The 27,269-nt window shown below is 34.6% G+C and overlaps 11 protein-coding genes and 4 pseudogenes across 15 annotated transcripts, besides 2 other annotated features; 6 read left to right on the forward strand and 9 right to left on the reverse strand.

The window, feature by feature from the left end:
• Window positions 1–5,517: part of a mobile genetic element that runs on past the window's edge.
• On the reverse strand, window positions 55–1,659 carry TVAGG3_0687620 (organellar and viral DNA polymerase type B; the record flags this gene model as incomplete). The annotated part of the gene is made up of 1 exon (XM_001305841.1): window positions 55–1,659. One exon carries the CDS (start codon window positions 1,657–1,659, stop codon window positions 55–57), a length of 1,605 nt encoding a protein of 534 aa, XP_001305842.1.
• Window positions 3,924–4,397, forward strand: TVAGG3_0687630 (uncharacterized protein; the record flags this gene model as incomplete). Its single annotated transcript, XM_051242926.1, has 1 exon — window positions 3,924–4,397. The coding sequence occupies one exon, from the start codon at window positions 3,924–3,926 to the stop codon at window positions 4,395–4,397; it is 474 nt and encodes a 157-aa protein (XP_051089513.1).
• Window positions 4,748–4,906, reverse strand: TVAGG3_0687640 (uncharacterized protein; the record flags this gene model as incomplete). The annotated part of the gene is made up of 1 exon (XM_051242927.1): window positions 4,748–4,906. The coding sequence occupies one exon, from the start codon at window positions 4,904–4,906 to the stop codon at window positions 4,748–4,750; it is 159 nt and encodes a 52-aa protein (XP_051089514.1).
• Window positions 5,518–5,738: 221 nt separating the features above from the next.
• Window positions 5,739–27,269: part of a mobile genetic element that runs on past the window's edge.
• Window positions 7,269–7,863, reverse strand: TVAGG3_0687660 (uncharacterized protein; the record flags this gene model as incomplete). The annotated part of the gene is made up of 1 exon (XM_051242928.1): window positions 7,269–7,863. A coding segment is annotated over one exon (595 nt), but the record flags the coding sequence as incomplete, so codon positions are not given.
• Window positions 7,955–8,842, forward strand: TVAGG3_0687670 (protein of unknown function, DUF4106 family; the record flags this gene model as incomplete). The annotated part of the gene is made up of 1 exon (XM_051242929.1): window positions 7,955–8,842. One exon carries the CDS (start codon window positions 7,955–7,957, stop codon window positions 8,840–8,842), a length of 888 nt encoding a protein of 295 aa, XP_051089516.1.
• Window positions 11,699–12,970, forward strand: TVAGG3_0687680 (annotated as a pseudogene). Its single transcript has one exon. A coding segment is annotated over exon 1 (1,272 nt).
• On the reverse strand, window positions 13,147–13,467 carry TVAGG3_0687700 (uncharacterized protein; the record flags this gene model as incomplete). Its single annotated transcript, XM_051242930.1, has 1 exon — window positions 13,147–13,467. One exon carries the CDS (start codon window positions 13,465–13,467, stop codon window positions 13,147–13,149), a length of 321 nt encoding a protein of 106 aa, XP_051089517.1.
• Window positions 13,613–14,140, reverse strand: TVAGG3_0687710 (protein of unknown function, DUF4107 family; the record flags this gene model as incomplete). The annotated part of the gene is made up of 1 exon (XM_051242931.1): window positions 13,613–14,140. One exon carries the CDS (start codon window positions 14,138–14,140, stop codon window positions 13,613–13,615), a length of 528 nt encoding a protein of 175 aa, XP_051089518.1.
• Window positions 14,364–14,783, reverse strand: TVAGG3_0687720 (uncharacterized protein; the record flags this gene model as incomplete). Its single annotated transcript, XM_051242932.1, has 1 exon — window positions 14,364–14,783. One exon carries the CDS (start codon window positions 14,781–14,783, stop codon window positions 14,364–14,366), a length of 420 nt encoding a protein of 139 aa, XP_051089519.1.
• TVAGG3_0687730 lies at window positions 15,374–16,914 on the forward strand (annotated as a pseudogene). The gene has a single exon. A coding segment is annotated over exon 1 (1,541 nt).
• On the reverse strand, window positions 17,383–17,807 carry TVAGG3_0687740 (annotated as a pseudogene). The gene has a single exon. A coding segment is annotated over exon 1 (425 nt).
• TVAGG3_0687750 lies at window positions 18,163–20,947 on the forward strand (annotated as a pseudogene). Its single transcript has one exon. A coding segment is annotated over exon 1 (2,785 nt).
• On the forward strand, window positions 23,096–24,034 carry TVAGG3_0687760 (organellar and viral DNA polymerase type B; the record flags this gene model as incomplete). The annotated part of the gene is made up of 1 exon (XM_051242933.1): window positions 23,096–24,034. The coding sequence occupies one exon, from the start codon at window positions 23,096–23,098 to the stop codon at window positions 24,032–24,034; it is 939 nt and encodes a 312-aa protein (XP_051089520.1).
• On the reverse strand, window positions 24,712–25,263 carry TVAGG3_0687770 (integrase core domain containing protein family; the record flags this gene model as incomplete). Its single annotated transcript, XM_051242934.1, has 1 exon — window positions 24,712–25,263. A coding segment is annotated over one exon (552 nt), but the record flags the coding sequence as incomplete, so codon positions are not given.
• Window positions 25,304–27,244, reverse strand: TVAGG3_0687780 (keratin-associated protein family; the record flags this gene model as incomplete). The annotated part of the gene is made up of 1 exon (XM_051242935.1): window positions 25,304–27,244. One exon carries the CDS (start codon window positions 27,242–27,244, stop codon window positions 25,304–25,306), a length of 1,941 nt encoding a protein of 646 aa, XP_051089522.1.

Below are 27,269 nucleotides of genomic sequence, written 5' to 3' on the forward strand. Positions count from 1 at the left end.
CTAGCGGCTTATTTTTATCACGAATGACCTCATTGCTGACAAAAATAAATGACCTCAGAACTTCAACTTACGAATAAAGCTTGTTTTAGTCGTTATTGAGAAGTTAAACTTCTCTTCAAAGCATGGACTAGAAGACTTACATAAGTCAAATCCAATCTCTTGACCATCATGAAGTGCTTTATATAACTTCATAACACTGAACTCAGAGTCTTTGTCAAATTTTCCTTGCGGAACCATTAAACCTTTATCTTCATCATAGAAACACTGAACAGAGTCAGGAAACATTTCATTAGCGGTTAAAGCAATAACATCTTGCATCACGCCTTTCATTCTGCAGTGAAATGCAACTTCATTTAAATCATTCGTGAGTAAGTCTATGTAAGTCTTCTTTCCACAAAATATTGACTTGTATGCTAAACTTTGTTTTCCAGGTGTGATTTCTGCAAAGTCGCTATGAAATTGACCAAGGTTTTTACCAATGAGAACTCTTCCATAACGTTTCTCAAACTCTTCAGCTAAACGAGGGATATCTTCATTGTAGAGATGCATACTGTCCGTATCGCTATAAAAGATGTCCATTCCTAAGTCCTCAGCAGTACAGAATACTTCACACATTATTCTCTTCGACATTGACAGAATATTAACACCAAGTGGACAGAAGTTAAAGTGTCTGCAAATGCTTTTCGTTAGCTTGAAAATAGTTTTATCTGAACCATCCAAACCTTCGAACTTCACTATATGGTTGTAGTTTCTGATGGCATATCTTATAGCATCTTTGTCATCTACTATGGTTATTTTTGACTCAATAGGAGATAGAATAGTTTTGCCATAAATACTGTTCAGAATGAGCTTTATATTTTCTTGCAATGGATTTCCTTCTTTCTTATACTTTAACCTTAACTCAAACAACTTCTTTACTTCATCTCTTATTCTAATATCTCTGTTTCCATCGTAATAGTATCCTTGCAACACTTCACATTTGACACCTTGATATTTTATGAGGTCTTGTAATGTTATATGGTCAACATACATTAAACAGCAAGTGTTTGAACTTCTGGGAACGTTAAGTTCTGGATTTAGTTCAGGGTCACAAACTATTAAAGGAAAGTGTCTATGTATTCCAATCTCTGTTATCTTAATGAGAACAAAGAAGCCAGACATAAACTTTTCACCAATGGGTTCCTTTTGGTCGTCATCGAATAAATGTCTCATGAGATACTCTGTGCTTAACATTTCTTTCTTCATAACCTTTGGAATACCTTCTAAAGTATAAAGTCTTGCTATAGCTGATGGATATAATGAAACAGCGTCGAAGTCAGCAATGAGTTTCTTTTCGCTCTTTTGTTTAATGTTATCTGACAGCATACATCTTCCACCTTGAATACAGCGTGAAATAAATTCTCTTGGTTTATTTGAGAGGTCATATAAATTTCCATTCGGGAAGTACACTCTGTTCTCAAACAATTTGTTAGCAATAGAACAAATACTAACGTAGTCATAAACGTTTAAATCAAATTCTTTCAATATGTCATTGCGGAACTTAACAAAACCTTCTCTTAAAATTCTTACATCTTGTTTGCAATAAAATGTGCTATACTTTTCTAAGTCGAAGTGGTTCTCATCTATTCTGCAACCTTTGATGGAATCTATGTTTTTCATGAATGTATCTGCATCCCGGATAAACTTACATGCTTCAGAAATGACACCAGTTCTGTTGTCATTTGCTAACAAAGTACTGTTGTAGTAGTTATATGGAAATACTTCTTTCGGTCCTGTTTGTAAGTTAAACATAGCAGGAAATAGTTTAAGCTTCTTATTTATAACACTGTAAGAGTCTTTTATAATAATTGCCCTTCCTTTATATAAGCCAGTTATTTGCATTGTTCGTGAACCTTTAATGATGGGAGTTCCTTTCACTTCTGTCATGTGTCTTAAGATGAAGTTTATATCATAACTGAGGTTATGGAAATATATTAAACTCTTGTCAGGAAGTCGTTCCAAAAATTCTGTTGCACAGTTCTGACCCCAAATGCTTTCACTCACTGAACCATCTTCACTGTCATAACAGATGTTAAAAGCTTTATGAAAGCCGTCTGTGCTACACTCAAAGTCAGCAAAGAAAACGTGCTCAGGAATGAACTTGCACTTATTTTTATTTACTTCTTTTGACTCGGCTTTCTTCTTCAGTTGTACACAATACTTTGGAGCATATGTCAAATCTTTAAATGGTGCAAGGTTCTGTTTATATAAGTCAGTCGTATATGTGAAAAGTTCTCCATAAGAAATAGGTTCGAAATATTTGCACTCCCACAATGTTTTCATAACATCCCATAACGGTGTTGTTCTATCATTACGAACTACATATTTGTTCTCTCTCTTTGTATAAATCTTCATCTGTTTCTCAATGTTCATTCCACCACACTCCTTCAAGATTTCTCTGTAATTTCTGATGAAGTATGTTGTCATTGGTAACCTTTCATTTAGCATGTAGTGGTCTTCAACAAGAAGTAAGTCAATAGTTCGAGCAGTTTCACATTCTTTTGGTATGTAGTGAATTATTCTGTTATCTTTGGAGTTGTCGAAATAACCAATGGTAACATTAAATGCTATACCTGTTGCATCAGAAATTTCTTGTACTTTACTTTGAGGAAAGTCTCTAACACGAATGACTTCTCTCATGTGGTCAATAGTCTCTCCATCTACTCCAGCCTGAATGCAAGCATAAACGAAACAATTGTCTTCTGTCATAAGTGCTGCAGTTCTTTTGTTCAATTCATTGAAGATTTGGTAGCGCTCAAGATTTATAGGTAATGTGCAAAGATACTTCCAGAACTGACCGCTTCTCTTCTTATAAAACTTCTTTTCACCATTATCTTTCCAAAAGCTTTCTATAAGTGCTGGGTTTCCTGTTTGCTTAAGAGCTTCCAAAATGGCTTTCTGGTCATTTGTCAGTGTGCTTTCATCTCTATATGGTCTCTTTTTTGGTTTGCCTTTCTTTACATCTGACATCGTTAAGCCTTCATATTCTGTTAAATCATACATCTTTATTTCGGTAAGATTCTTTATGTTTGTCAAGAAGAAGTCATAGTGCATTTCAACAATACCTGCAGCATTTGCTTCTATCTCTGATATAAAGTTCTCCTTCAAGAGCTGATGTAGTAATGTTCCAATATTATTGAGGTTTAACGTAGAACATTCATACTTTCCACCAAGTTTATAACATACCATCCATCTTTGTTGGGAGTTTATTTTAATCTTCTCTAAGAGTCTCATGAAAACCTTACCGAAATGTTTGTGTAAGTAGTCTCTGTTTGGTTCATCTAAAGCTTCGATGTTAAAGTCAATGAGTCTATTGCCTGACTTCACATTTCTCTTCCTATTCTCTTCATCTTTCTTTAACCATCTCTCACCTTCTTTTGGTTTGTCGTCAATGGAACGAATGACATCGTTAGCTTTGCGAACTTGTTCTATAGCGCTCTTAAACATCTCTCTTCTCTGTTGTTTCAGTGTGTCGTCTCTTCTTCTTGTTTCACCAATGTTTGCATTTGTTATGTCAAACATTTCTCTTCTTACTTCATAAGGTACTGAACGTCTATGATATAAGTCAATAGCAACGTCATTTAAAGGAAATGCTCTTGCATGGACTTCGTCCTCGCCGCGTTGCGGCTTTATGAACTCATGAATTCTATCATAACTTATAGCACCATTGTAGTCATTGAGGATGTCAGCGAGTGCTTTTTTGTTTGTTGCGTAATGCTTTGCAACATCTATGTTAGCTTCTGTTAGAAGTTGTTTTATTTCCGAGTGTTCTAACTTAGACAACTTCCGATACATCTTTAGTAGGAAATAAAAAATTTTCTTAGAAAAAAATTAGCTTAGATTTTTTAAGGTTAGTTTTAAAATATTTCAAACTTTTTATTTTAATGAAACACATGCAAGATTGCAAGTTCTTTTCATACAATGCTCTCGCTACTGTCATCAAGAATGAGTTCAATAATGCTTCAAATGTTAATGTTATCTTTAACAAGAAGTTTGTGAAAGAATCTAAGTTTGGTCAGTATGTCAGACCATTAGCTATCGTCATTGACCGCAAACGTTATACTTCACAAGAGTTAGCAGTAGTTTTGAAACAAAAGAGTTTCTTCGTGAATGTCAAAGATACACACTATACTATCATAAAGAACTCTAACATTGACTTCTTCAGTATTGCTTTAAATCTTTCCAAACAGAAAGAATATAAGAAGGGTGAAACATCTGTGAAATATTATCCTTCATCTCTGAAGACAATAACGAACAAAGATGTTATACAGAAATTCTTACCAAAGGTTGAAGAAGCTTCTATTGACATTGACGAAGAAAGTGAAATGGTTGAAGAAATAGACCCTGAAGCTATTTAAGCAAAAATATATTTTTGAAGAACTGAAGGTGTCACCACGTCACCATGTGTCACCAGGTTATTTAACTTCTTTTAAAAATGATGACAACATGACATTTTGACAACAGTCCAGGAAATAAATTTTATCGTTAATGTTTACGTTAATGTTTTTCATTAAATTTTGACAAAGTGCAAATCTTCACTTCGTCAAAAAGTTAATGTTTTTCATTAAATTTTGACAAAGTGCAAATCTTCACTTCGTCAAAATTTAATGTTTTTCATTGAAATCGGTAAGTTTTCATTAAATTTTGACAAAGTGCAAATCTTCACTTCGTCAAAAAGTTAATGTTTTTCATTGAAATCGGTAAGTTTTCATTCTTCCTCTTTGAAGTTATCGAAATATTCTGTTATTTTTTCCTTCAGTAATGGTAAGTCTTCTTTGAATGTAAGTATTGTGCAACCTTTGATGTCATAGTGTGTTTGAGGAAGAGTATTTTTGACAATTTCCTTTATTTGCTCATTCGGTGTCATTGAAATCGGTAAGTTTTCACGATAGAACCAGTTTCTGTCAGATTTGTAAATCTTAGCAAGGTCATAAAAGCTTTTGTTGTTTTTTTACTGTGGAAGGACATCCATTACCTTCAGAAGTTACCATAGCATATAATTTTGAAACAAACTCAATAGATTTTAAAGTCGTCTCTGCAAAGAAGTCAGGATTTACATTTAATGAAGCAGATGTATATTCGAATGAAAACTTCAAAGCTATTGCATGGTTAGATAATGACGATTGCTTTAAGAAAATCTTTAAATTCAGTGACTCAACGATGTCAATAGATGACCTTCGTGGAATGTTACCATCGACGTTTACAGTAGAAGGTTCAGCAGGATTGCTTACAAGATTGTCAATTGGTGGCATTTGGTCTCGTGAGAACATTGTTATAAAATCCAGTATAAGTGAATTTGCTGAAGAATCTATATTATGTCTTTCAAACTATATGTATTCGCCGCCAAAGCATTATAGTATAACAAACTTTGTCAGTAAGTTTAACATAAGACTTGTCGAACCTTCTTCAATGAAAGATGTTGTGCTACCTAAAGATGGAAAGGATGGACTCATTATTGAGATGATTTTAATAGCATATTAAATGAGCTTGTTCTTGAAGGTCATTCATAATGAAATAACTGTTGTAGAAGATGTTAGCAATTGTTCAGACATTTTGAAGCGAATAGATGATATAAGAAATAAGTTAGATAGACCGCAAAGCGGTGAGGGCGAAGCCCGTGAGAACGCTTATGTTCGTTAGTATGGCTAAGTCGTGTACTGAGGCACTGCGCGCCTCCGTACACCACTTAACCTTAAATATTTACAAAACCGTTAACGTATATTTTACAACACAAACGACAACACTAACTTAACCTTAAATATTTACAAACCGCCAACCACTAACGACTTCATTAATGTAAAAATAAACGTTCTCACTTACAAAAGTATTGCAACTCCTCCCATTGCTGTGCTTCACATAACAGCTCATAATCTTCTGACTCACTTTCTTCTTCATATAGGTCAAAGTCACTGTCAAAATAAATGTTAGTAAGTTTTGACAAAGCTAATGAAACACGTTTACCGTTTGTATCGTATGCTTGTATAAACTTTCCATTCTTCATTCCTTCATAAACGCTCAAACTAACTTTACCCTTTCTCCCTCGTATCTGATAGAATGTATTTTCACGAGGAACGAAGAACAAATTCTTGAACTCATGACCGTTGTAGTTTGTTATCTCAATAGTTTTCGTCATTTATATAAAAATAAACTTAAAAAATAATGATATCACCACCCTCACACGTATGAAAACATAGCGCAAAAATAAATTTAGGGTAGAAGGGTAGATCTAACCTCATTTCTACCCTCATTTCTAACCTGTTGAATTCATTGCTTTATAACTCTCTTCCTTGGTTTCTTTTTAGTTGCTTTCTTCACGTCTGTCTCCAACTTGACTGTCTTTCTTCTTCGGCCGTAATGATACCAGTTACTTCCACCAGTCAATGGGTCAAATGGTCTTTCGTAAGGGTTTCCATACATTCCATAGGGACCATACGGAAGAACTACTGGTGGAGAAGAAACATTTTCTTTAGTTCCATCGAATCTATTTAAATGCATTGTTTCACCTTTCATCTGGTCATTAAAGTCTTTTGCATGTTTTGCAAACTCATCATCCTTTCCTAAAGCATTTTCTGACTCAGTCGCAACCAAATTGGATGCTTTATTTATGAGCCCTATTTTATTTAATCTTAACTTCTTTGCAACCCAACCTCCAATCTTTCCTTTATTTGCATCTAATGTCTTCGAAACTCTTCCTCCACTCATTTTATTTACTGCGTCATAAGCTCCAAGTGCTTTTGCTCCAAATGCTAATGCTTTTGTTCCCATTGCGCCTAAAGCTGCCCAAGCTACCATTTACCCCATATTAAAATCATCTCTCTTCAATATTATCTCATAAAAGTTCTCGTTACTGGAAAAAGTCAATGAAACATAAGCGTTCTCACGGGCTTCGCCCTCACCGCTTTGCGGTCTATCTAACTTATTTCTTATATCATCTATACGCTTCAAAATGTCTGAACAATTGCTAACATCTTCTACAACAGTTATTTCATCATGAATGACCTTCAAGAACAAACTCATTTAATATGCAATTAAAATCATTTCAATAATGAGTCCATCCTTTCCATCTTTAGGTAGCACAACATCTTTCATTGAAGAAGGTTCGACAAGTCTTATGTTAAACTTACTGACAAAGTTTGTTATACTATAATGCTTTGGCGGCGAATACATATAGTTTGAAAGACATAATATAGATTCTTCAGCAAATTCACTTATACTGGATTTTATAACAATGTTCTCACGAGACCAAATGCCACCAATTGACAATCTTGTAAGCAATCCTGCTGAACCTTCTACTGTAAACGTCGATGGTAACATTCCACGAAGGTCATCTATTGACATCGTTGAGTCACTGAATTTAAATATTTTCTTAAAGCAATCGTCATTATCTAACCATGCAATAGCTTTGAAGTTTTCATTCGAATATACATCTGCTTCATTAAATGTAAAACCTGACTTCTTTGCAGAGATGACTTTAAAATCTATTGAGTTTGTTTCAAAATTATATGCTATGATAACTTCTGAAGGTAATGGATGCCCTTCCGCAGTCAGTTGTTCTCTCACTACCGTTTGAAGCTTTGTGTTAAAAACTTTCATGTCATCTCCTGTATCTAGGTTCACATACACAGCAACAGGAAAACTATCTTGCTTCTTTGTTTCATCATTATATCTCAAAACATTAAAGTTCTTCAATAATATTGTTCTTCCTGCTGGAATACTTCGAACCTGTCTGATTTCAATAGCTTTCTCACCTCCTACATACTCTACCCAGTGTCTTGGATATTCATAAGTATACTGACTTTCTTGAATTTTGGTTGGTTTCATCATAACATGTTCATAGTATATCTTTATACTCTTGTCAGTTAGACTCGGTGCTATGTTCTGAATATTTCTGACTTGCATTTTTAATGGAGATAAAATGAAGCATTTAATACATGATGTAGATGAAGACATGAATGAAACTACAGACAAACTTAACTCTTCTCTCATTCTTCCTTTCAGCAAAGATTATGAATTCTGTTCAAATGGTGTTTATTTCTATTGTGGAAAGATGGGTTCAGGTAAGACATTTAACCTCATTCGTCATATACTCATAACAGAGCGTTTAGGAAACGACTCTTACTATGACCAAATCATTATATCAGCAACTTCAGACTCTATGGACTCAACAGCGAAAACATTTATGTCAAAAGTTCAAGCCTCTATCGTTAAAGTTCCAGACAGTGAACTCATTGAATTTCTTCAACGTTACATTCGACGTAAGAGAAAATATTATGCCATCGTAGAGTTCATACAGTCAGGAATGCAAAAGACTTCTGAGGAGATGGAAAGAATTATTGACAAACACCACTTACGACAATACTCAGGAGTTTACGATATGAAACGACTTACAAACTACATTCTGTCAAAACTTTCAAAATACCCCTTCAAAAAGTATCCTTCAAACACTCTGCTCGTTTGTGACGACTTCGCCGGAAAAGGTTTAGTGTCAAAACCAGACTCACCATTAGCTAACATCATAACTAAAGTCAGACATTACCACTTAACTGTAGCAATACTTATGCAAACATGGAGGTTTTTAGCTTTAAACATAAAACGTCTCATAACTGACTTCGTTATCTTTCAAGGTTTCTCACGCTATGATATTGAACTCATTTGGAAACAGTCAGGTATAACATTACCTTTTGAAGAAATTTGGGAAGCATATAAGTCTCTCATCTCTCCTCGTTCATACCTTGAGATTCATATCATGACTAATACCATTAAAGTCAAAAATATTCCATGGGAACGACCAACATTGTTTTAAATCTTATGCTTTAATTGACTGATGGTAAACAAATTCCATGCATCTCTGTCGCCATTTCTGTTAATATTTTTGCTGTCATTCATATCATCTACTTCTCCATCCGTTAGCTTTTGAGGATATGCGTTAGAATAGCTGTTCTTAAATGAAGGCTTTTCACCTTTGAGAGCATAAACTCTATAACTTTCTGCATACTTTATGTTTGAACCTCCTGAGCCATCATTGACATAAATTTTTATAGGCTTCCACCCTTTGTTCATATTCCTGCTTCTTCCCTTAGCTCTTTTGTTCAGTAGTTCTACATCTTTATACACAGCTCCTGTCTCAGTGAATTCAACAATATTTTCATTCGTTAGCTTTACATTCAAACCCTTGTCGAGTATATTGTTCATTTCATACATATAAAAGGTTTTTATTCTATATGAAATGAGAAGCAAATCCATCTTAGCTGGTGCCGTTAATGTTCCAATTGAACCAACATCAAATGTTGACTCACGAACGACAAACAATATTGTCATAAAGAACTATAGTTCGGAGTGTTTGAAAGAAAAAGAACCAGAACTGAAATCCGTGAATTTAAACTCAGCTTCAAGTGCAAACGCTACATCAGATGTTAAGTTAGAGTATCCACCACTGGACCAAATTCTTTCAAGAGAAGCCAACGACAACCCTTACATAAATGTTCAAACAAATCCTTCAGATAACGTAGACCATTACCTTCTTCAGTTATACCAAACAATTTTACTCAAAGACGATAAGAAGCTTTTGACAAATCTTATAAGTAAGAACCAAATAATTCTAACAAAGGAGGACCTTGAAAATGTTATCTCACGAATAACAGGGAAACAATGTGTCATTGACTATCTCGACCCTGAAATCGAATGCTGTGGTCAAACTCCACTATTCATGAAAATAGGTAACATCCGCATCATTGAAACACCAGAAACTACAGGAGTTGAGTTTAAGTATAAATATTCGAACGAGTATACAAAACTATCTACTGACTATAAGCTTTGTTTGAAATATGTTTTAGTAAATTAAAGCAGTCAGGAGGGCTCTTTGAGCCCATCTTGGCGCTTTGCACCGTCAGTCAAAAAATTTCAAGTTAGCAATTTGTAATATCTATCCAAAACTTCTTCAACAGTATCGAACTCATCTTCATAATGCAAACCTAATCTTATTGACTTGGTGCAGTTTCACTAACACAATATTTTCTGTTCTCTTGACTGACATAACTAACTCATTTGTTTTCATCAAACAGCAACAACCAAGTTCATGACCTAATACATAACATTCATACTTTATATTTTTAGCTCTGAGTTCTCTTGTAAGCTGTTGCATTTAATATATTTCTAAAAAGTCAACTTCAACAGTCATTCGCACTGGTGCCTTCAGTTCTACAGGGCTCGCCCTGAAAGTCAACTAGTCTGAATTGCATGTCTTTCAAATTATGAGGACTAATGCGAACCCATTTACCTAAATGAGTTGCTATGACAGGAACGTTTGGAATGAACATTGAATTGACTGCATAACAGAAGGATTTATATTCTACTGAACCTTTACTATTAACTCCTGAAATGCCTGTGACATTAGCTATTTTAGACTCAATGTACAAACAATTACCATAACATACGTATGGAACAGATTTCATCTCAATCGTTTTGTCAACACTTTTCAAAGGAAATGTCATATGGTATGCTCCTAAAAGAAGTTGAACTCTATGACTCATTCGTGTTATCTTGAACTCTTTCTTGCTACTGAACTTCAATGTTCCCTCAGAAGAGAGTTCGACATCTATGTTGTCAATAGTTTCTTCATTTATGAGAGTATCTATGACTCCAGCAATTTTATCTATTCTATACTCTGCTCTGTTAGGAAATGTTATAAAACTTCTTTTGTCATCTATTTCAATCTCTATGAAATCTGTTTCATCTGTTATGACAAAAGTTGCGATAGTATTGAAGTCAACAACTCTGAAAGCAAGTGCTTCATTCTGAAGACCTAAGTTTGTTTGAAGCTTTACTGTTCCATATTCGTTTGGGTCTGTACTTTGCAAATAGAACAACATTTTATTCTCATTAAAATATGACTATTGCTGCATATGCGTATGAAACAAATGAAGCAAGAAGAGCACATGAACTAGTAAACGAAAAACTCAACTTTAACCATTGAAGGCAATGATTTAGTCATTGACGATGGAAAACTAAAAAAGTCATTGATTTCGATACTTTTAACACTTATGACCCATTCATTACAACAAGCAAGGTTCCCATCATAAATGATGGAACGGTGCAATATATAAATTCTACAGTAGATGCCTCATTAGTGAAAGTACTGAATGTTCTCATTGAATTGTTAAAGAGCTTTCGATTTGACGACAACATTAAATGCCTAAAGAATTTAGTCATGAATGAGAAACAAATTCTCGGCGTTGCTGGTAGCAGTAATGATGTACACCTTATGACATTAGAATATTATAACGACATAAAGATGAACTGAAAGGAGAGAAGGGTGACACCGGACCACAAGGACCACAAGGAATACAAGGAATACAAGGAATACAAGACCTCAAGGCGAAAACGGTTTGGATGGAAAGGATGGAAAGGATGGAAAAACTGCTAAATCATGGATATGGGACCTTATAAATACTGGTTTAACAGCTGCTTCATATGGAGTTCTTCAATACCAAATCGGAAAGATATGGGCAGTACTTGGTGAAGAAGCTTTAGATGACGTTAAAAATGCTTTGAACTTCATTTCAAATGGTTCGGATACTATTAAAACTTTATCTGGTTGGATGCAAGAAACAAGGAGTCAAATAGATACTGTAAGACGTATAGCAAAAATGCACGTACGGGATTGGATACTTTACGAGAAGCACAAAATACACTAAAGGAAGCAAATGATATTCTTGGCTCAGTATCAGACATGCATGAAGATTGGCTTAAAGGTATTGACAAATCTTTAAAAAATCACAGTCAGTCTATTGCTGACTACAAGAAAAGTATAGATTTTTTACATAGTGCTATGGACGTACATGATGGAAGCATAAGGAACTTACTTAATGCTAACAATAACTTACCAGGAACTATTAAAGCATTTATAAAGTCCTTTGTAAAACCCGGTGCTCTAACATTTAGGTCTTTGAGAGCAAGAGCATTGAAGTCAAGAGATGCAGAAACTCCAACAGAACCTACAGAAGGAACTGAAACAACAGAAACTCCAGAAGAACCACCAAAACCAACAGCTAATGAAATATTGTTCGAATATTTTCCAAGGTACTCTGTTCTCATTGTATACATTCAAGAAATACTTAAGAAAGCAGACTTGACTTTAGGAGATGATGAAAGTTCTGTATATCTTTCGTTCCAGTTTCAAATAGCAGAACTTTTGAGACAGATATGCTTAATGTATGACAACATCTCTGATTTCACAAGATATGATGACGACCATGACCCCGAACACGGTGAAGAAGAAGTTTTACAAACATCCATTAAGACAGGATAGGTTTTAACTCAAAGTCTCATTATTGACACCAAAGATGGCGAAGTGGACGTTCTTCAAGAGCTGAAGAAAAATACTTCTTCGGGAGGTGGTGGTAGGCATGAACTTGAAATAAATGAGATAGAAGAGAAATTAGCCGAAAAAGCAGATAAAAACCACGTTCATTATATAACTTCAGACGAACAGATTATAACAGACTACCATGGATATTTAACACAGGATGAAAAAGTGAAGACGGAAGATGTTAATGAAAGAAGATATAAATACATTCGTGCTAAAGGTTATGACATAAGCTGTACTGTACAGTATGACACGGGTAAAGCACCAGAAGCATTTAGTTATAACGATGAAATTTATGCCTCTACTTTCTCTGTTAACGGTGTATTAGTTGAACCAAGATTTACATTGAGAGTTAAGACAAAAATAACCGTTGAAGATGCTATTAAAAGTAAAGCTGACAAAGATGAACTCGAAGCAATGAACAAAGTTTTGAAATCTCATAAACACAACATCTCCGATATAAATGAACTTCAAGCTACATTAAATAGTAAAGCCGACAAAAATCATACACATAAATCCTTCACTACTGTTAGAGCAGACGACATAATATTGAACTATGATAGTTAGTAAACATATCAAGGGTACGGAGGCACTGCGCGCCTCCTTACCCCTGATATGTGAATTTGACACTTTACAAAATCGTTAACGTATATTTTACAACACAAACGACAACACTAACTCAACCTTAAATATTTACAAAACCACCAACCACTTCACCTCACTAATGTAAAAAATAAACGTTCTCACTTACAAAAGTATTGCAACTCCTCCCATTGCTGTGCTTCACACAACAGTTCATATTCTTCTGACTCACTTTCTTCTTCATATAGGTCAAAGTCACTGTCAAAATAAATGTTAGTAAGTTTTGACAAAGCTAATGAAACACGTTTACCGTTTGTATCGTATGCTTGTATAAACTTTCCATTATGCTTGTAGTCATAAACGCTCAAACTAACTTTACCCTTTCTCCCTCGTATCTGATAGAATGTATTTTCACGAGGAACGAAGAACAAATTCTTGAACTCATGACCGTTGTAGTTTGTTATCTCAATAGTTTTCGTCATTTACATCCAAATAAAAATTTTCAGTAAAATAAAAAATAAAATAAAAAATAAATGATATCACCACCCTCACACGTATGAAAACATAGCACAAAAATAAATTTAGGTGAAGTGGTGAGATCTCACCTGTTTTTTCACCCTGTTGAATTCATTGCTTTATAACTCTCTTCCTTGGTTTCTTTTTAGTTGCTTTCTTCACGTCTGTCTCCAACTTGACTGTCTTTCTTCTTCGGCCGTAATGATACCAGTTACTTCCACCAGTCAATGGGTCAAATGGTCTTTCGTAAGGGTTTCCATACATTCCATAGGGACCATACGGAAGAACTACTGGTGGAGAAGAAACATTTTCTTTAGTTCCATCGAATCTATTTAAATGCATTGTTTCACCTTTCATCTGGTCATTAAAGTCTTTTGCATGTTTTGCAAACTCATCATCCTTTCCTAAAGCATTTTCTGACTCAGTCGCAACCAAATTGGATGCTTTATTTATGAGCCCTATTTTATTTAATCTTAACTTCTTTGCAACCCAGCCTCCAATCTTTCCTTTATTTGCATCTAATGTCTTTGAAACCCTTCCTCCACTCATTTTATTTACTGCGTCATAAGCTCCAAGTGCTTTTGCTCCAAATGCTAATGCTTTTGTTCCCATTGCGCCTAAAGCTGCCCAAGCTACCATTTACCCATATTAAAATCATCTCTCTTCAATATTATCTCATAAAAGTTCTCGTTACTGGAGAAAGTCAATGAAACATAAGCGTTCTCACGGGCTTCGCCTCACCGCTTTGCGGTCTATCTAACTTATTTCTTATATCATCTATACGCTTCAAAATGTCTGAACAATTGCTAACATCTTCTACAACAGTTATTTCATCATGAATGACCTTCAAGAACAAACTCATTTAATATGCTATTAAAATCATTTCAATAATGAGTCCATCCTTTCCATCTTTAGGTAGCACAACATCTTTCATTGAAGAAGGTTCGACAAGTCTTATGTTAAACTTACTGACAAAGTTTGTTATACTATAATGCTTTGGCGGCGAATACATATAGTTTGAAAGACATAATATAGATTCTTCAGCAAATTCACTTATACTGGATTTTATAACAATGTTCTCACGAGACCAAATGCCACCAATTGACAATCTTGTAAGCAATCCTGCTGAACCTTCAACTGTAAACGTCGATGGTAACATTCCACGAAGGTCATCTATTGACATCGTTGAGTCACTGAATTTAAAGATTTTCTTAAAGCAATCGTCATTATCTAACCATGCAATAGCTTTGAAGTTTTCATTCGAATATACATCTGCTTTCATTAAATGTAAAACCTGACTTCTTTGCAGAGACGACTTTAAATCTATTGAGTTTGTTTCAAATTATATGCTATGGTAACTTCTGAAGGTAATGGATGTCCTTTTTCCGCAGTAAGTTGTTCTCTCACTACGTTTGAAGCTTTGTGTTAAAAACTTTCAATGTCATCTCCTGTATCTAAGGTTCACATACACAGCAACAGGAAAACTATCTTGCTTCTTTGTTTCATCATTATATCTCAAAACATTAAAGTTCTCTTAATAATAGTTCTTCCTGCTGGAATACTTCGAACCTGTCTGATTTCAATAGCTTTCTCACCTCCTAACATACTCTACCCAGTGTCTTGGATATTCATAAGTATACTGACTTTCTTGAATTTTTGGTTGGTTTCATCATAACGTGTTCAATAGTATATCTTTATACTCTTGTCAGTTAGACTCGGTGCTATGTTTCTGAATATTTCTGACTTGCATTTTTAATGGAGATAAAATGAAGCATTTAATACATGACGTAGATGAAGACATGAATGAAACCACAGATAAACTTAACTCTTCTCTCATTCTTCCTTTCAGTAAGGACTATGAGTTCTGTTCAAATGGTGTGTAATTTCTATTGTGGAAAGATGGGGTCAGGAAAGACATTTAACCTCATTCGTCATATTCTTATAACAGAACGTTTAGGAAATGACTCATATTATGACCAAATCATTATATCAGCAACTTCAGACTCTATGGACTCAACAGCGAAAACATTCACGAGTAAAGTTCAAGCATCTGTCGTTAAAGTTCCAGACAGTGAACTCATTTGAATTTCTTCAACGTTATATTCGACGTAAGAGAAAATATTATGCCATCGTAAGAGTTCATACAGTCAGGAATGCAAAAGACTTCAGAAGAGATGGAAAGAATTATTGACAAACACCACTTACGTCAGTACTCAGGAGTTTACGATATGAAACGACTGACAAACTACATTCTATCAAAACTTTCAAAATACCCCTTCAAAAAATATCCTTCAAATACTCTGCTCGTTTGTGACGACTTCGCCCGGAAAGGTTTAGTGTCAAAGCCTGATCACCATTAGCTAACATCAATAACTAAAGTCAGACATTAACTTAACTGTACAATACTTATGCAAACATGGTTTCCTTGCTTTAAACATAAAACGTCTCATAACTGACTTCGTTATCTTTCAAGGTTTCTCACGTTATGATATTGAACTCATTTGGAAACAGTCAGGTATAACATTACCTTTTGAAGAAATTTGGGAAGCATATAAGTCTCTCATCTCTCCTCGTTCATACCTTGAGATTCATATCATGACTAATACCATTAAAGTCAAAAATATTCCATGGGAACGACCAACATTGTTTTAAATCTTATGCTTTAATTGACTGATGGTAAACAAATTCCATGCATCTCTGTCGCCATTTCTGTTAATATTTTTGCTGTCATTCATATCATCCACTTCCCCATCCGTTAGCTTTTGAGGATATGCGTTAGAATAGCTGTTCTTAAATGAAGGCTTTTCACCTTTGAGAGCATAAACTCTATAACTTTCTGCATACTTTATGTTTGAACCTCCTGAGCCATCATTGACATAAATTTTTATAGGCTTCCACCCTTTATTCATGTTCCTGCTTCTTCCTTAGCTCTTTTGTTCAGTAGTTCTACATCTTTATACACAACACCTGTCTCGGTGAATTCAACATTATTTTCATTCGTTAGCTTTACATTCAAACCCTTGTCGAGTATATTGTTCATTTCATACATATAAAAGGTTTTTATTCTATATGAAATGAGAAGCAATCCATCTTAGCTGGTGCCGTTAATGTTCCAATTGAACCAACATCAAATGTTGACTCACGAACGACAAACAATATTGTCATAAAGAACTATAGTGGAGTGTTTGAAAGAAAAAGAACCAGAGCTGAAATCCGTGAATTTAAACTCAGCTTCAAACGCTAACGCTACATCAGATGTTAAGTTAGAGTATCCACCACTGGACCAAGTTCTTTCAAGAGAAGCCAACGACAACCCTTACACAAATGTTCAAACAAATCCTTCAGATAACGTAGACCATTACCTTCTTCAGTTATACCAAACATTTTACTCAAAGACGATAAGAAGCTTTTGACAAATCTTATAAGCAAGAACCAAATAATTCTAAACAAAGGAGGACCTTGAAAATGTTATCTCACGAATAACAGGGAAACAATGTGTCATTGACTATCTCGACCCTGAAATCGAATGCTGTGGTCAAACTCCACCATTCATGAAAATAGGTAACATCCGCATCATTGAAACACCAGGTACTCCAGGAGTTGAGTTTAAGTATAATATTCGAACGAGTATACAAAACTTTCAACAGAATATAAACTTTGCTTGAAATATGTTTTAGTAAATTAAAGCAATTTGTAATATCTATCCAAAACTTCTTCAACAGTATCGAACTCATCTTCATAATGCAAACCTAATCTTATTGACTTGGTGCAGTTTTCACTAACACAATATTTTTCTGTTCTCTTGACTGACATAACTAACTCATTTGTTTCATCAAACAGCAACAACCAAAGTTCATGACCTAATACATAACATTCATACTTTATATTTTTAGCTCTGAGTTCTCTTGTAAGCTGTTGCATTTAATATTTTCTAAAAAGTCAACTTCAACAGTCATTCGCACTGGTGCCTTCAGTTCTACAGGCTCGCCCTGAAAGTCAACTAGTCTGAATTGCATGTCTTTCAAATTATGAGGACTAATGCGAACCCATTTACCTAAATGAGTTGCTATGACAGGAACGTTTGGAATGAACATTGAATTGACTGCATAACAGAAGGATTTATATTCTACTGAACCTTTACTATTAACTCCTGAAATGCCTGTGACATTAGCTATTTTAGACTCAATGTACAAACAATTACCATAACATACGTATGGAACAGATTTCATCTCAATCGTTTTGTCAACACTTTTCAAGGAAATGTCATATGGTATGCTCCTAAAAGAAGTTGAACTCTATGACTCATTCGTGTTATCTTGAACTCTTTCTTGCTACTGAACTTCAATGTTCCCTCAGAAGAGAGTTCGACATCTATGTTGTCAATAGTTCTTCATTTATGGGAGTATCTATGACTCCAGCAATTTTATCTATTCTATACTCTGCTCTGTTAGGAAATGTTATAAAACTTCTTTTGTCATCTATTTCAATCTCTATGAAATCTGTTTCATCTGTTATGACAAAAGTTGCGATAGTATTGAAGTCAACAACTCTGAAAGCAAGTGCTTCATTCTGTAGACCTAAGTTTGTTTGTAGCTTTACTGTCCCGTATTCGTTTGGGTCTGTACTTTGCAAATAGAACAACATTTTATTCTCATTAAAATATGACTATTGCTGCATATGCGTATGAAACAAATGAAGCAAGAAGAGCACATGAACTAGTAAACGAAAACTCAACTTTAACCATTGAAGGCAATGATTTAGTCATTGACGATGGAAAAACTAAAAAAGTCATTGATTTCGATACTTTTAACACTTATGACCCATTCATTACAACAAGCAAGGTTCCCATCATAAATGATGGAACGGTGCAATATATAAATTCTACAGTAGATGCCTCATTAGTGAAAGTATTAAATGTTCTCATTGAATTGTTAAAGAGCTTTCGATTTGACGACAACATTAAATGCCTAAAGAATTTAGTCATGAATGAGAAACAAATTCTTGGCGTTGCTGGTAGTAGTAATGATGTACACCTTATGACATTAGAATATTATAACGAACATAAAGATGAACTGAAAGGAGAGAAGGGTGACACCGGACCTCAAGGACCACAAGGAATACAAGGAATACAAGGAATACAAGGACCTCAAGGCGAGAACGGTTTGGATGGAAAGGATGGAAAGGATGGAAAAACTGCTAAATCATGGATATGGGACCTTATAAATACTGGTTTAACAGCTGCTTCATATGGAGTTCTTCAATACCAAATCGGAAAGATATGGGCAGTACTTGGTGAAGAAGCTTTAGATGACGTTAAAAATGCTTTGAACTTCATTTCAAATGGTTCGGATACTATTAAAACTTTATCTGGTTGGATGCAAGAAACAAGGAGTCAAATAGATACTGTAAGACGTATAGCAAACAATGCACGTACGGGATTGGATACTTTACGAGAAGCACAAAATACACTAAAGGAAGCAAATGATATTCTTGGCTCAGTATCAGACATGCATGAAGATTGGCTTAAAGGTATTGACAAATCTTTAAAAAATCACAGTCAGTCTATTGCTGACTACAAGAAAAGTATAGATTTTTTACATAGTGCTATGGACGTACATGATGGAAGCATAAGGAACTTACTTAATGCTAACAATAACTTACCAGGAACTATTAAAGCATTTATAAAGTCCTTTGTAAAACCCGGTGCTCTAACATTTAGGTCTTTGAGAGCAAGAGCATTGAAGTCAAGAGATGCAGAAACTCCAACAGAACCACCAAAACCAACAGCTAATGAAATATTGTTCGAATATTTTCCAAGGTACTCTGTTCTCATTGCATACATTCAAGAAATACTTAAGAAAGCAGACTTGACTTTAGGAGATGATGAAAGTTCTGTATATCTTTCGTTCCAGTTTCAAATAGCAGAACTTTTGAGACAGATATGCTTAATGTATGACAACATCTCTGATTTCACAAGATATGATGACGACCATGACCCCGAACACGGTGAAGAAGAAGTTTTACAAACATCCATTAAGACAGGAAAGGTTTTAACTCAAAGTCTCATTATTGACACCAAAGATGGCGAAGTGGACGTTCTTCAAGAGCTGAAGAAAAATACTTCTTCGGAGGTGGTGGTAGCATGAACTTGAAATAAATGAGATAGAAGAGAAATTAGCCGAAAAAGCAGATAAAGAACATAAACACAATATCTCCGATATAAATGAACTTCAAGCTACATTAAATAGTAAAGCGGACAAAAATGAACTTGACGCAATGAACAAAGTTTTGAAATCTCATAAACACAATATCTCCGATATAAATGAACTTCAAGCTACATTAAATAGTAAAGCGGACAAGAACCACGTTCATTATATAACTTCAGACGAACAGATTATAACGGACTACCATGGATATTTAACACGAAGTGATGAAGCGAAGACAAAAAATGTTAATGAAAGAAGATATAAATACATTCGTGCTAAAGGTTATGACATAAGCTGTACTGTACAGTATAATGTAGCTAAAGCGCCAGAAGCATTTGGTTATACCGGTGAAATTTATGCCTCTACTTTCAATGTTAACGGTGTATTAGTTGAACCAAGATTTACATTGAGAGTTAAGTCAAAAATAACGTTTGAAGATGCTATTAAAAGTAAAGCTGACAAAGTTGAACTTGAAGCAATGAACAAAGTTTTGAAATCTCATAAACACAACATCTCCGATATAAATGAACTTCAAGCTACATTAGACAGTAAAGCCGACAAGAACCATACACATAAATCCTTCACTACTGTTAGAGCAGACGACATAATATTGAACTTTGACCTTGGTTCAAGTGCACCTTTAGAGAATCCAAGTACAAGCGTAAAAGATACTCTTAACAATTTAGATAAGAGTTGCAGGAATATCGAAGATCATGCCAGAAACTTTGAAGCATATGAACTACCAGCAATGTTAGATAAGAAAGCAGACAAAACAGAGCTTCAAACATTAAAGACAGAAATACTTCAAACATTATATCCTATAGGTTCTATTTATACGTCAATGAACTCAACAAATCCAGCAACAGTTTTAGGTTTTGGTATGTGGGAGCAGATTGTAGATAAATTCCTCTATTGTGCGAACTCTTCAAAGCAAACAGGTGGTTCGAAGAAAATTACTGAAGCAAACCTTCCACCGCACACTCATACAGGAACTACAAACACAACAGGTAGTCATTCACATTCAATAACAAAAAGAGGTTATACAAATCTTGCAGCAGGTTCGGATAGACAGGGAATGCATAGATATGATATTTCAAGTGACCCAGTAGATTCAAGCGCAGGTATTTTCTGTGGAACCGCAGGAAATCATTCACACACTTTCACAACAAATCCAACAGGCTCGGGTAAAGATTACATGCCACCATTTGTGACTATATTCGCATGGTACCGCGTTCAATGAACTCGCTTGAGCCTAGAATAAAATCTTTATTTTACATAAATGAGCTTGAAAGAAGTATTCGAACAACATCCATGGAGGTCATTTAAGAAGTTCAATGAAGCTGCAAAGAGTTGGGGATTTACTAACAGAGCTGAAGTGAAAAGGTTCTTTGACAAAAATGTTGTACATCAAACAAAAATAAACCCTTACGACTACTTTTTACCAATTTACTCCAACACTCCTGACGCATACCAATTTGACACTCTCATTCAAAGCAGAAAAGGAGGACATAAACCATTCCTCATCTTCATAAATGTTAACACTCGTAAAGCATATGCATATTCAATGAAAAATAAAGGAACTCGTGAAGTGTTAAGAGTTTTACAAAAGTTTGTAGCAGAACATAGCCCAAGTACTTTAACATCAGACCAAGACAGTGCATACCTCAGCAACGAAATCACAGAATTTCTCATTAAGCATAACATAACTCACTACACTACTGAAGACCATAACCATAACATACTCGGCATCATAAACCGCTTCATAAGGACTCTCAGAGATTTAAACCAAGAGCGAGACTTTACCGAAGAAACAATGAAACACTTTCTCGAAGTATATAATTCCTCAACACATTCTACAACAGGACATACACCAAATTCAATGACACAACAAGAAGAAGAAAAGTATATACAAAAGAAACGAAGTCAAACACAAAATATCAGAAATTCAACACAATTTACCCTCATTCCTGGTACAAAAGTTCGTGTAGTTCTTGACGACAAACCGTTGACAAAGAAACGTTTAAGGTTAAGTAGAAACTATTATATCGTAGACTCTACGCAATGTAATGGATATCTTATAAAAGCTGCTGACGACTCCATAGCATTTTACCCTCGTCATAAATTAGTCGAAAGTAGTAATGGCAAACTTGCTGAAACCATTGACGAAGCAAAGCGAGGAGTGGTTATTGAAATACTTGGCTACAACATAAACGATGACACTTATAAAGTAAGATATGAAGGAGGCGTTGAAGATGTTATACCATCTAAGAACTTGAGAGAGTCGAAGCCAACACATCTGGGACCATTAGAGCGGGAGTACTGGAAAGACAAAAATAAGCCAGAAAGAATAAGAAAATTCTTCTAAACTTTTTCATTAGATGTAAATCAGACATGAACGAGAACAGTCATGAAATTATTAATGTTTTCATAAATTTACACCAAAAAATATAATTTAGGTGAAGAGGTGAGATCTCACCTGTTTTTTCACCTCTTTTCTCACCTCATGAATTTTCATGATTTCATCGTAAATGTTTTGTCAAGACTTCTTCGTAATGAGTGTAAAGGACCCAAAAATAATGTTTAGGTGAAGTGGTGAGATCTCACCTCTTTTTTCACCTCTTTTTTCACCTCTTGAATTTGTCAAGACTTCTTCGTAAATGTTTTGTCAAGACTTCTTCGTAAATGTTTTGTCAAGACTTCTTCGTAAATGTTTTGTCAAACATGAACGTACATGCTTTGTCAAACATGAACGTACATGCTTTGTTAAGACTTCTTCATCGTAATGAGCGTAAATCAGACAAAAATATAATTTAGGTGAAGAGGTGAGATCTAACACGTTTTTTCACCTCTTGAATTTTCATGAATTTCCTTAAGATAGAAAAAATAAAGTTAGTTTTATTTTATTTATTCTTCATTTTTTTGTATGTAAGATATGATTTCAGGGATTTTTTTGACGAAGTGCAAACCTTCACTTCGTCAAAAATAACAGTTATATAATGAAAAAGTGAAAGTTATTCTTCATTTTTTTGTATGTAAGATATGATTTCAGGGATTTTTTTGACGAAGTGCAAACCTTCACTTCGTCAAAAATAACAGTTATATAATGAAAAAGTGAAAGTTATTCTTCATTTTTTGTATGTAAGATATGATTTCAGGGATTTTTTTGACGAAGTGCAAACCTTCACTTCGTCAAAAATAACAGTTATATAATGAAAAAGTGAAAGTTATTCTTCATTTTTTGTATTTGACGAGAATGTCGGGTAGATGGTTAGATCTAACACGTTTTTTCACCTGTTTTCTCACCCTCTCGAAAATCATGAATTTCCTTAAGATAGAAAAAATAAAGTTAGTTTTATTTTATTTATTTTTTTTATTTTGTATAAAAGATATGATTTCAACAATCGGCACAACAACAATTCAAACAACAGCACCAAATTCGTTAGTCATGAACCCAACTTCAATGTTAGTAGAAATGAAAAGCTTCATTCCTTCTTCATATACTTTTGAAACAGAAATCCAGAAGATAAAGCAAGAACTTTTAACAAGTAATTTAGACTGTAGTGCGAAAGATGAAACAAATGAAGAATATCTTTATGAAATGCAGGACATTATTGACCATTTGCCTAAACTACCTGAAATCCAACAACAAAAACTCACTATTCCTGAATTCGACGAAATTGAAGTGAAACCAACTGACTCAGTAGAAATTAAGAAATTCATACGTAAAGTAAATTATGAATTCCTTGGTTTTCATTGCAACCACAAAGTCATGGACAAAGACTGCGATATGGTATATAAGAATGTTTCTGACATATATAAATCTGAAGAATTTAAGACCTACGACAACTTTGTTTCGTTAGTTGCTGAATGTGTTTGGGAAATAAGAGATAAAGATAGAAGAGGTAAGGTATGGAACAAACAAATAAGACCCGCTATGTTTGAGATGAAGAGAGCAATTGACGCTTTAGTTGTTTTAGCTGGTTTTATTTCAATGTATAACGCAAAAATGAACCCACAATGTTCTAAATGTAAAGCAGCAATAAGGAAATATAACTATTCAGTAAAAGAGATAGAACGTATGCGAAACGACTATGCTGACTTAAAGAAAGAAGCAGAGAAACCAGCAGAAGATAAAATGGACATGTTAGAATTTCTGAACAAAAACTATCCAACTGCTGACGATTTCCTTCTATCTGACGTCAAGAAGAAGTATAAAGAAACTTTCGGCATTGTTAAAACTTATGATATCCTCAGCGAAGAAATAGAAGCTACAAAACTGTTTAGGATTTCAAATATACATCGTACAATTCATGTAAAACGCTTGTGAAAAAAGAGGTGAAAAATTAGGTGAGAAAACAGGTGAGATCTCACCTCTTCACCTAAATTATATTTTTTGGTGTAAATTTATGAAAACATTAATAATTTCATGACTGTTCTCGTTCATGTCTGATTTACATCTAATGAAAAAGTTTAGAAGAATTTTCTTATTCTTTCTGGCTTATTTTTGTCTTTCCAGTACTCCCGCTCTAATGGTCCCAGATGTGTTGGCTTCGACTCTCTCAAGTTCTTAGATGGTATAACATCTTCAACGCCTCCTTCATATCTTACTTTATAAGTGTCATCGTTTATGTTGTAGCCAAGTATTTCAATAACCACTCCTCGCTTTGCTTCGTCAATGGTTTCAGCAAGTTTGCCATTACTACTTTCGACTAATTTATGACGAGGGTAAAATGCTATGGAGTCGTCAGCAGCTTTTATAAGATATCCATTACATTGCGTAGAGTCTACGATATAATAGTTTCTACTTAACCTTAAACGTTTCTTTGTCAACGGTTTGTCGTCAAGAACTACACGAACTTTTGTACCAGGAATGAGGGTAAATTGTGTTGAATTTCTGATATTTTGTGTTTGACTTCGTTTCTTTTGTATATACTTTTCTTCTTCTTGTTGTGTCATTGAATTTGGTGTATGTCCTGTTGTAGAATGTGTTGAGGAATTATATACTTCGAGAAAGTGTTTCATTGTTTCTTCGGTAAAGTCTCGCTCTTGGTTTAAATCTCTGAGAGTCCTTATGAAGCGGTTTATGATGCCGAGTATGTTATGGTTATGGTCTTCAGTAGTGTAGTGAGTTATGTTATGCTTAATGAGAAATTCTGTGATTTCGTTGCTGAGGTATGCACTGTCTTGGTCTGATGTTAAAGTACTTGGGCTATGTTCTGCTACAAACTTTTGTAAAACTCTTAACACTTCACGAGTTCCTTTATTTTTCATTGAATATGCATATGCTTTACGAGTGTTAACATTTATGAAGATGAGGAATGGTTTATGTCCTCCTTTTCTGCTTTGAATGAGAGTGTCAAATTGGTATGCGTCAGGAGTGTTGGAGTAAATTGGTAAAAAGTAGTCGTAAGGGTTTATTTTTGTTTGATGTACAACATTTTTGTCAAAGAACCTTTTCACTTCAGCTCTGTTAGTAAATCCCCAACTCTTTGCAGCTTCATTGAACTTCTTAAATGACCTCCATGGATGTTGTTCGAATACTTCTTTCAAGCTCATTTATGTAAAAATAAAGATTTTATTCTAGGCTCAAGCGAGTTCATTGAACGCGGTACCATGCGAATATAGTCACAAATGGTGGCATGTAATCTTTACCCGAGCCTGTTGGATTTGTTGTGAAAGTGTGTGAATGATTTCCTGCGGTTCCACAGAAAATACCTGCGCTTGAATCTACTGGGTCACTTGAAATATCATATCTATGCATTCCCTGTCTATCCGAACCTGCTGCAAGATTTGTATAACCTCTTTTTGTTATTGAATGTGAATGACTACCTGTTGTGTTTGTAGTTCCTGTATGAGTGTGCGGTGGAAGGTTTGCTTCAGTAATTTTCTTCGAACCACCTGTTTGCTTTGAAGAGTTCGCACAATAGAGGAATTTATCTACAATCTGCTCCCACATACCAAAACCTAAAACTGTTGCTGGATTTGTTGAGTTCATTGACGTATAAATAGAACCTATAGGATATAATGTTTGAAGTATTTCTGTCTTTAATGTTTGAAGCTCTGTTTTGTCTGCTTTCTTATCTAACATTGCTGGTAGTTCATATGCTTCAAAGTTTCTGGCATGATCTTCGATATTCCTGCAACTCTTATCTAAATTGTTAAGAGTATCTTTTACGCTTGTACTTGGATTCTCTAAAGGTGCACTTGAACCAAGGTCAAAGTTCAATATTATGTCGTCTGCTCTAACAGTAGTGAAGGATTTATGTGTATGGTTCTTGTCGGCTTTACTGTCTAATGTAGCTTGAAGTTCATTTATATCGGAGATGTTGTGTTTATGAGATTTCAAAACTTTGTTCATTGCTTCAAGTTCAACTTTGTCAGCTTTACTTTTAATAGCATCTTCAAACGTTATTTTTGACTTAACTCTCAATGTAAATCTTGGTTCAACTAATACACCGTTAACATTGAAAGTAGAGGCATAAATTTCACCGGTATAACCAAATGCTTCTGGTGCTTTAGCTACATCATACTGTACAGTACAGCTTATGTCATAACCTTTAGCACGAATGTATTTATATCTTCTTTCATTAACATTTTTTGTCTTCGCTTCATCACTTCGTGTTAAATATCCATGGTAGTCCGTTATAATCTGTTCGTCTGAAGTTATATAATGAACGTGGTTCTTGTCCGCTTTACTATTTAATGTAGCTTGAAGTTCATTTATATCGGAGATATTGTGTTTATGAGATTTCAAAACTTTGTTCATTGCGTCAAGTTCATTTTTGTCCGCTTTACTATTTAATGTAGCTTGAAGTTCATTTATATCGGAGATATTGTGTTTATGTTCTTTATCTGCTTTTTCGGCTAATTTCTCTTCTATCTCATTTATTTCAAGTTCATGCCTACCACCACCTCCCGAAGAAGTATTTTTCTTCAGCTCTTGAAGAACGTCCACTTCGCCATCTTTGGTGTCAATAATGAGACTTTGAGTTAAAACCTTTCCTGTCTTAATGGATGTTTGTAAAACTTCTTCTTCACCGTGTTCGGGGTCATGGTCGTCATCATATCTTGTGAAATCAGAGATGTTGTCATACATTAAGCATATCTGTCTCAAAAGTTCTGCTATTTGAAACTGGAACGAAAGATATACAGAACTTTCATCATCTCCTAAAGTCAAGTCTGCTTTCTTAAGTATTTCTTGAATGTATGCAATGAGAACAGAGTACCTTGGAAAATATTCGAACAATATTTCATTAGCTGTTGGTTTTGGTGGTTCTGTTGGAGTTTCTGCATCTCTTGACTTCAATGCTCTTGCTCTCAAAGACCTAAATGTTAGAGCACCGGGTTTTACAAAGGACTTTATAAATGCTTTAATAGTTCCTGGTAAGTTATTGTTAGCATTAAGTAAGTTCCTTATGCTTCCATCATGTACGTCCATAGCACTATGTAAAAAATCTATACTTTTCTTGTAGTCAGCAATAGACTGACTGTGATTTTTTAAAGATTTGTCAATACCTTTAAGCCAATCTTCATGCATGTCTGATACTGAGCCAAGAATATCA

This window comes from Trichomonas vaginalis, chromosome III, assembly GCF_026262505.1.
Source record: "Trichomonas vaginalis G3 chromosome III, whole genome shotgun sequence".
Classification (NCBI taxonomy): Eukaryota; Parabasalia; order Trichomonadida; family Trichomonadidae; genus Trichomonas; species Trichomonas vaginalis.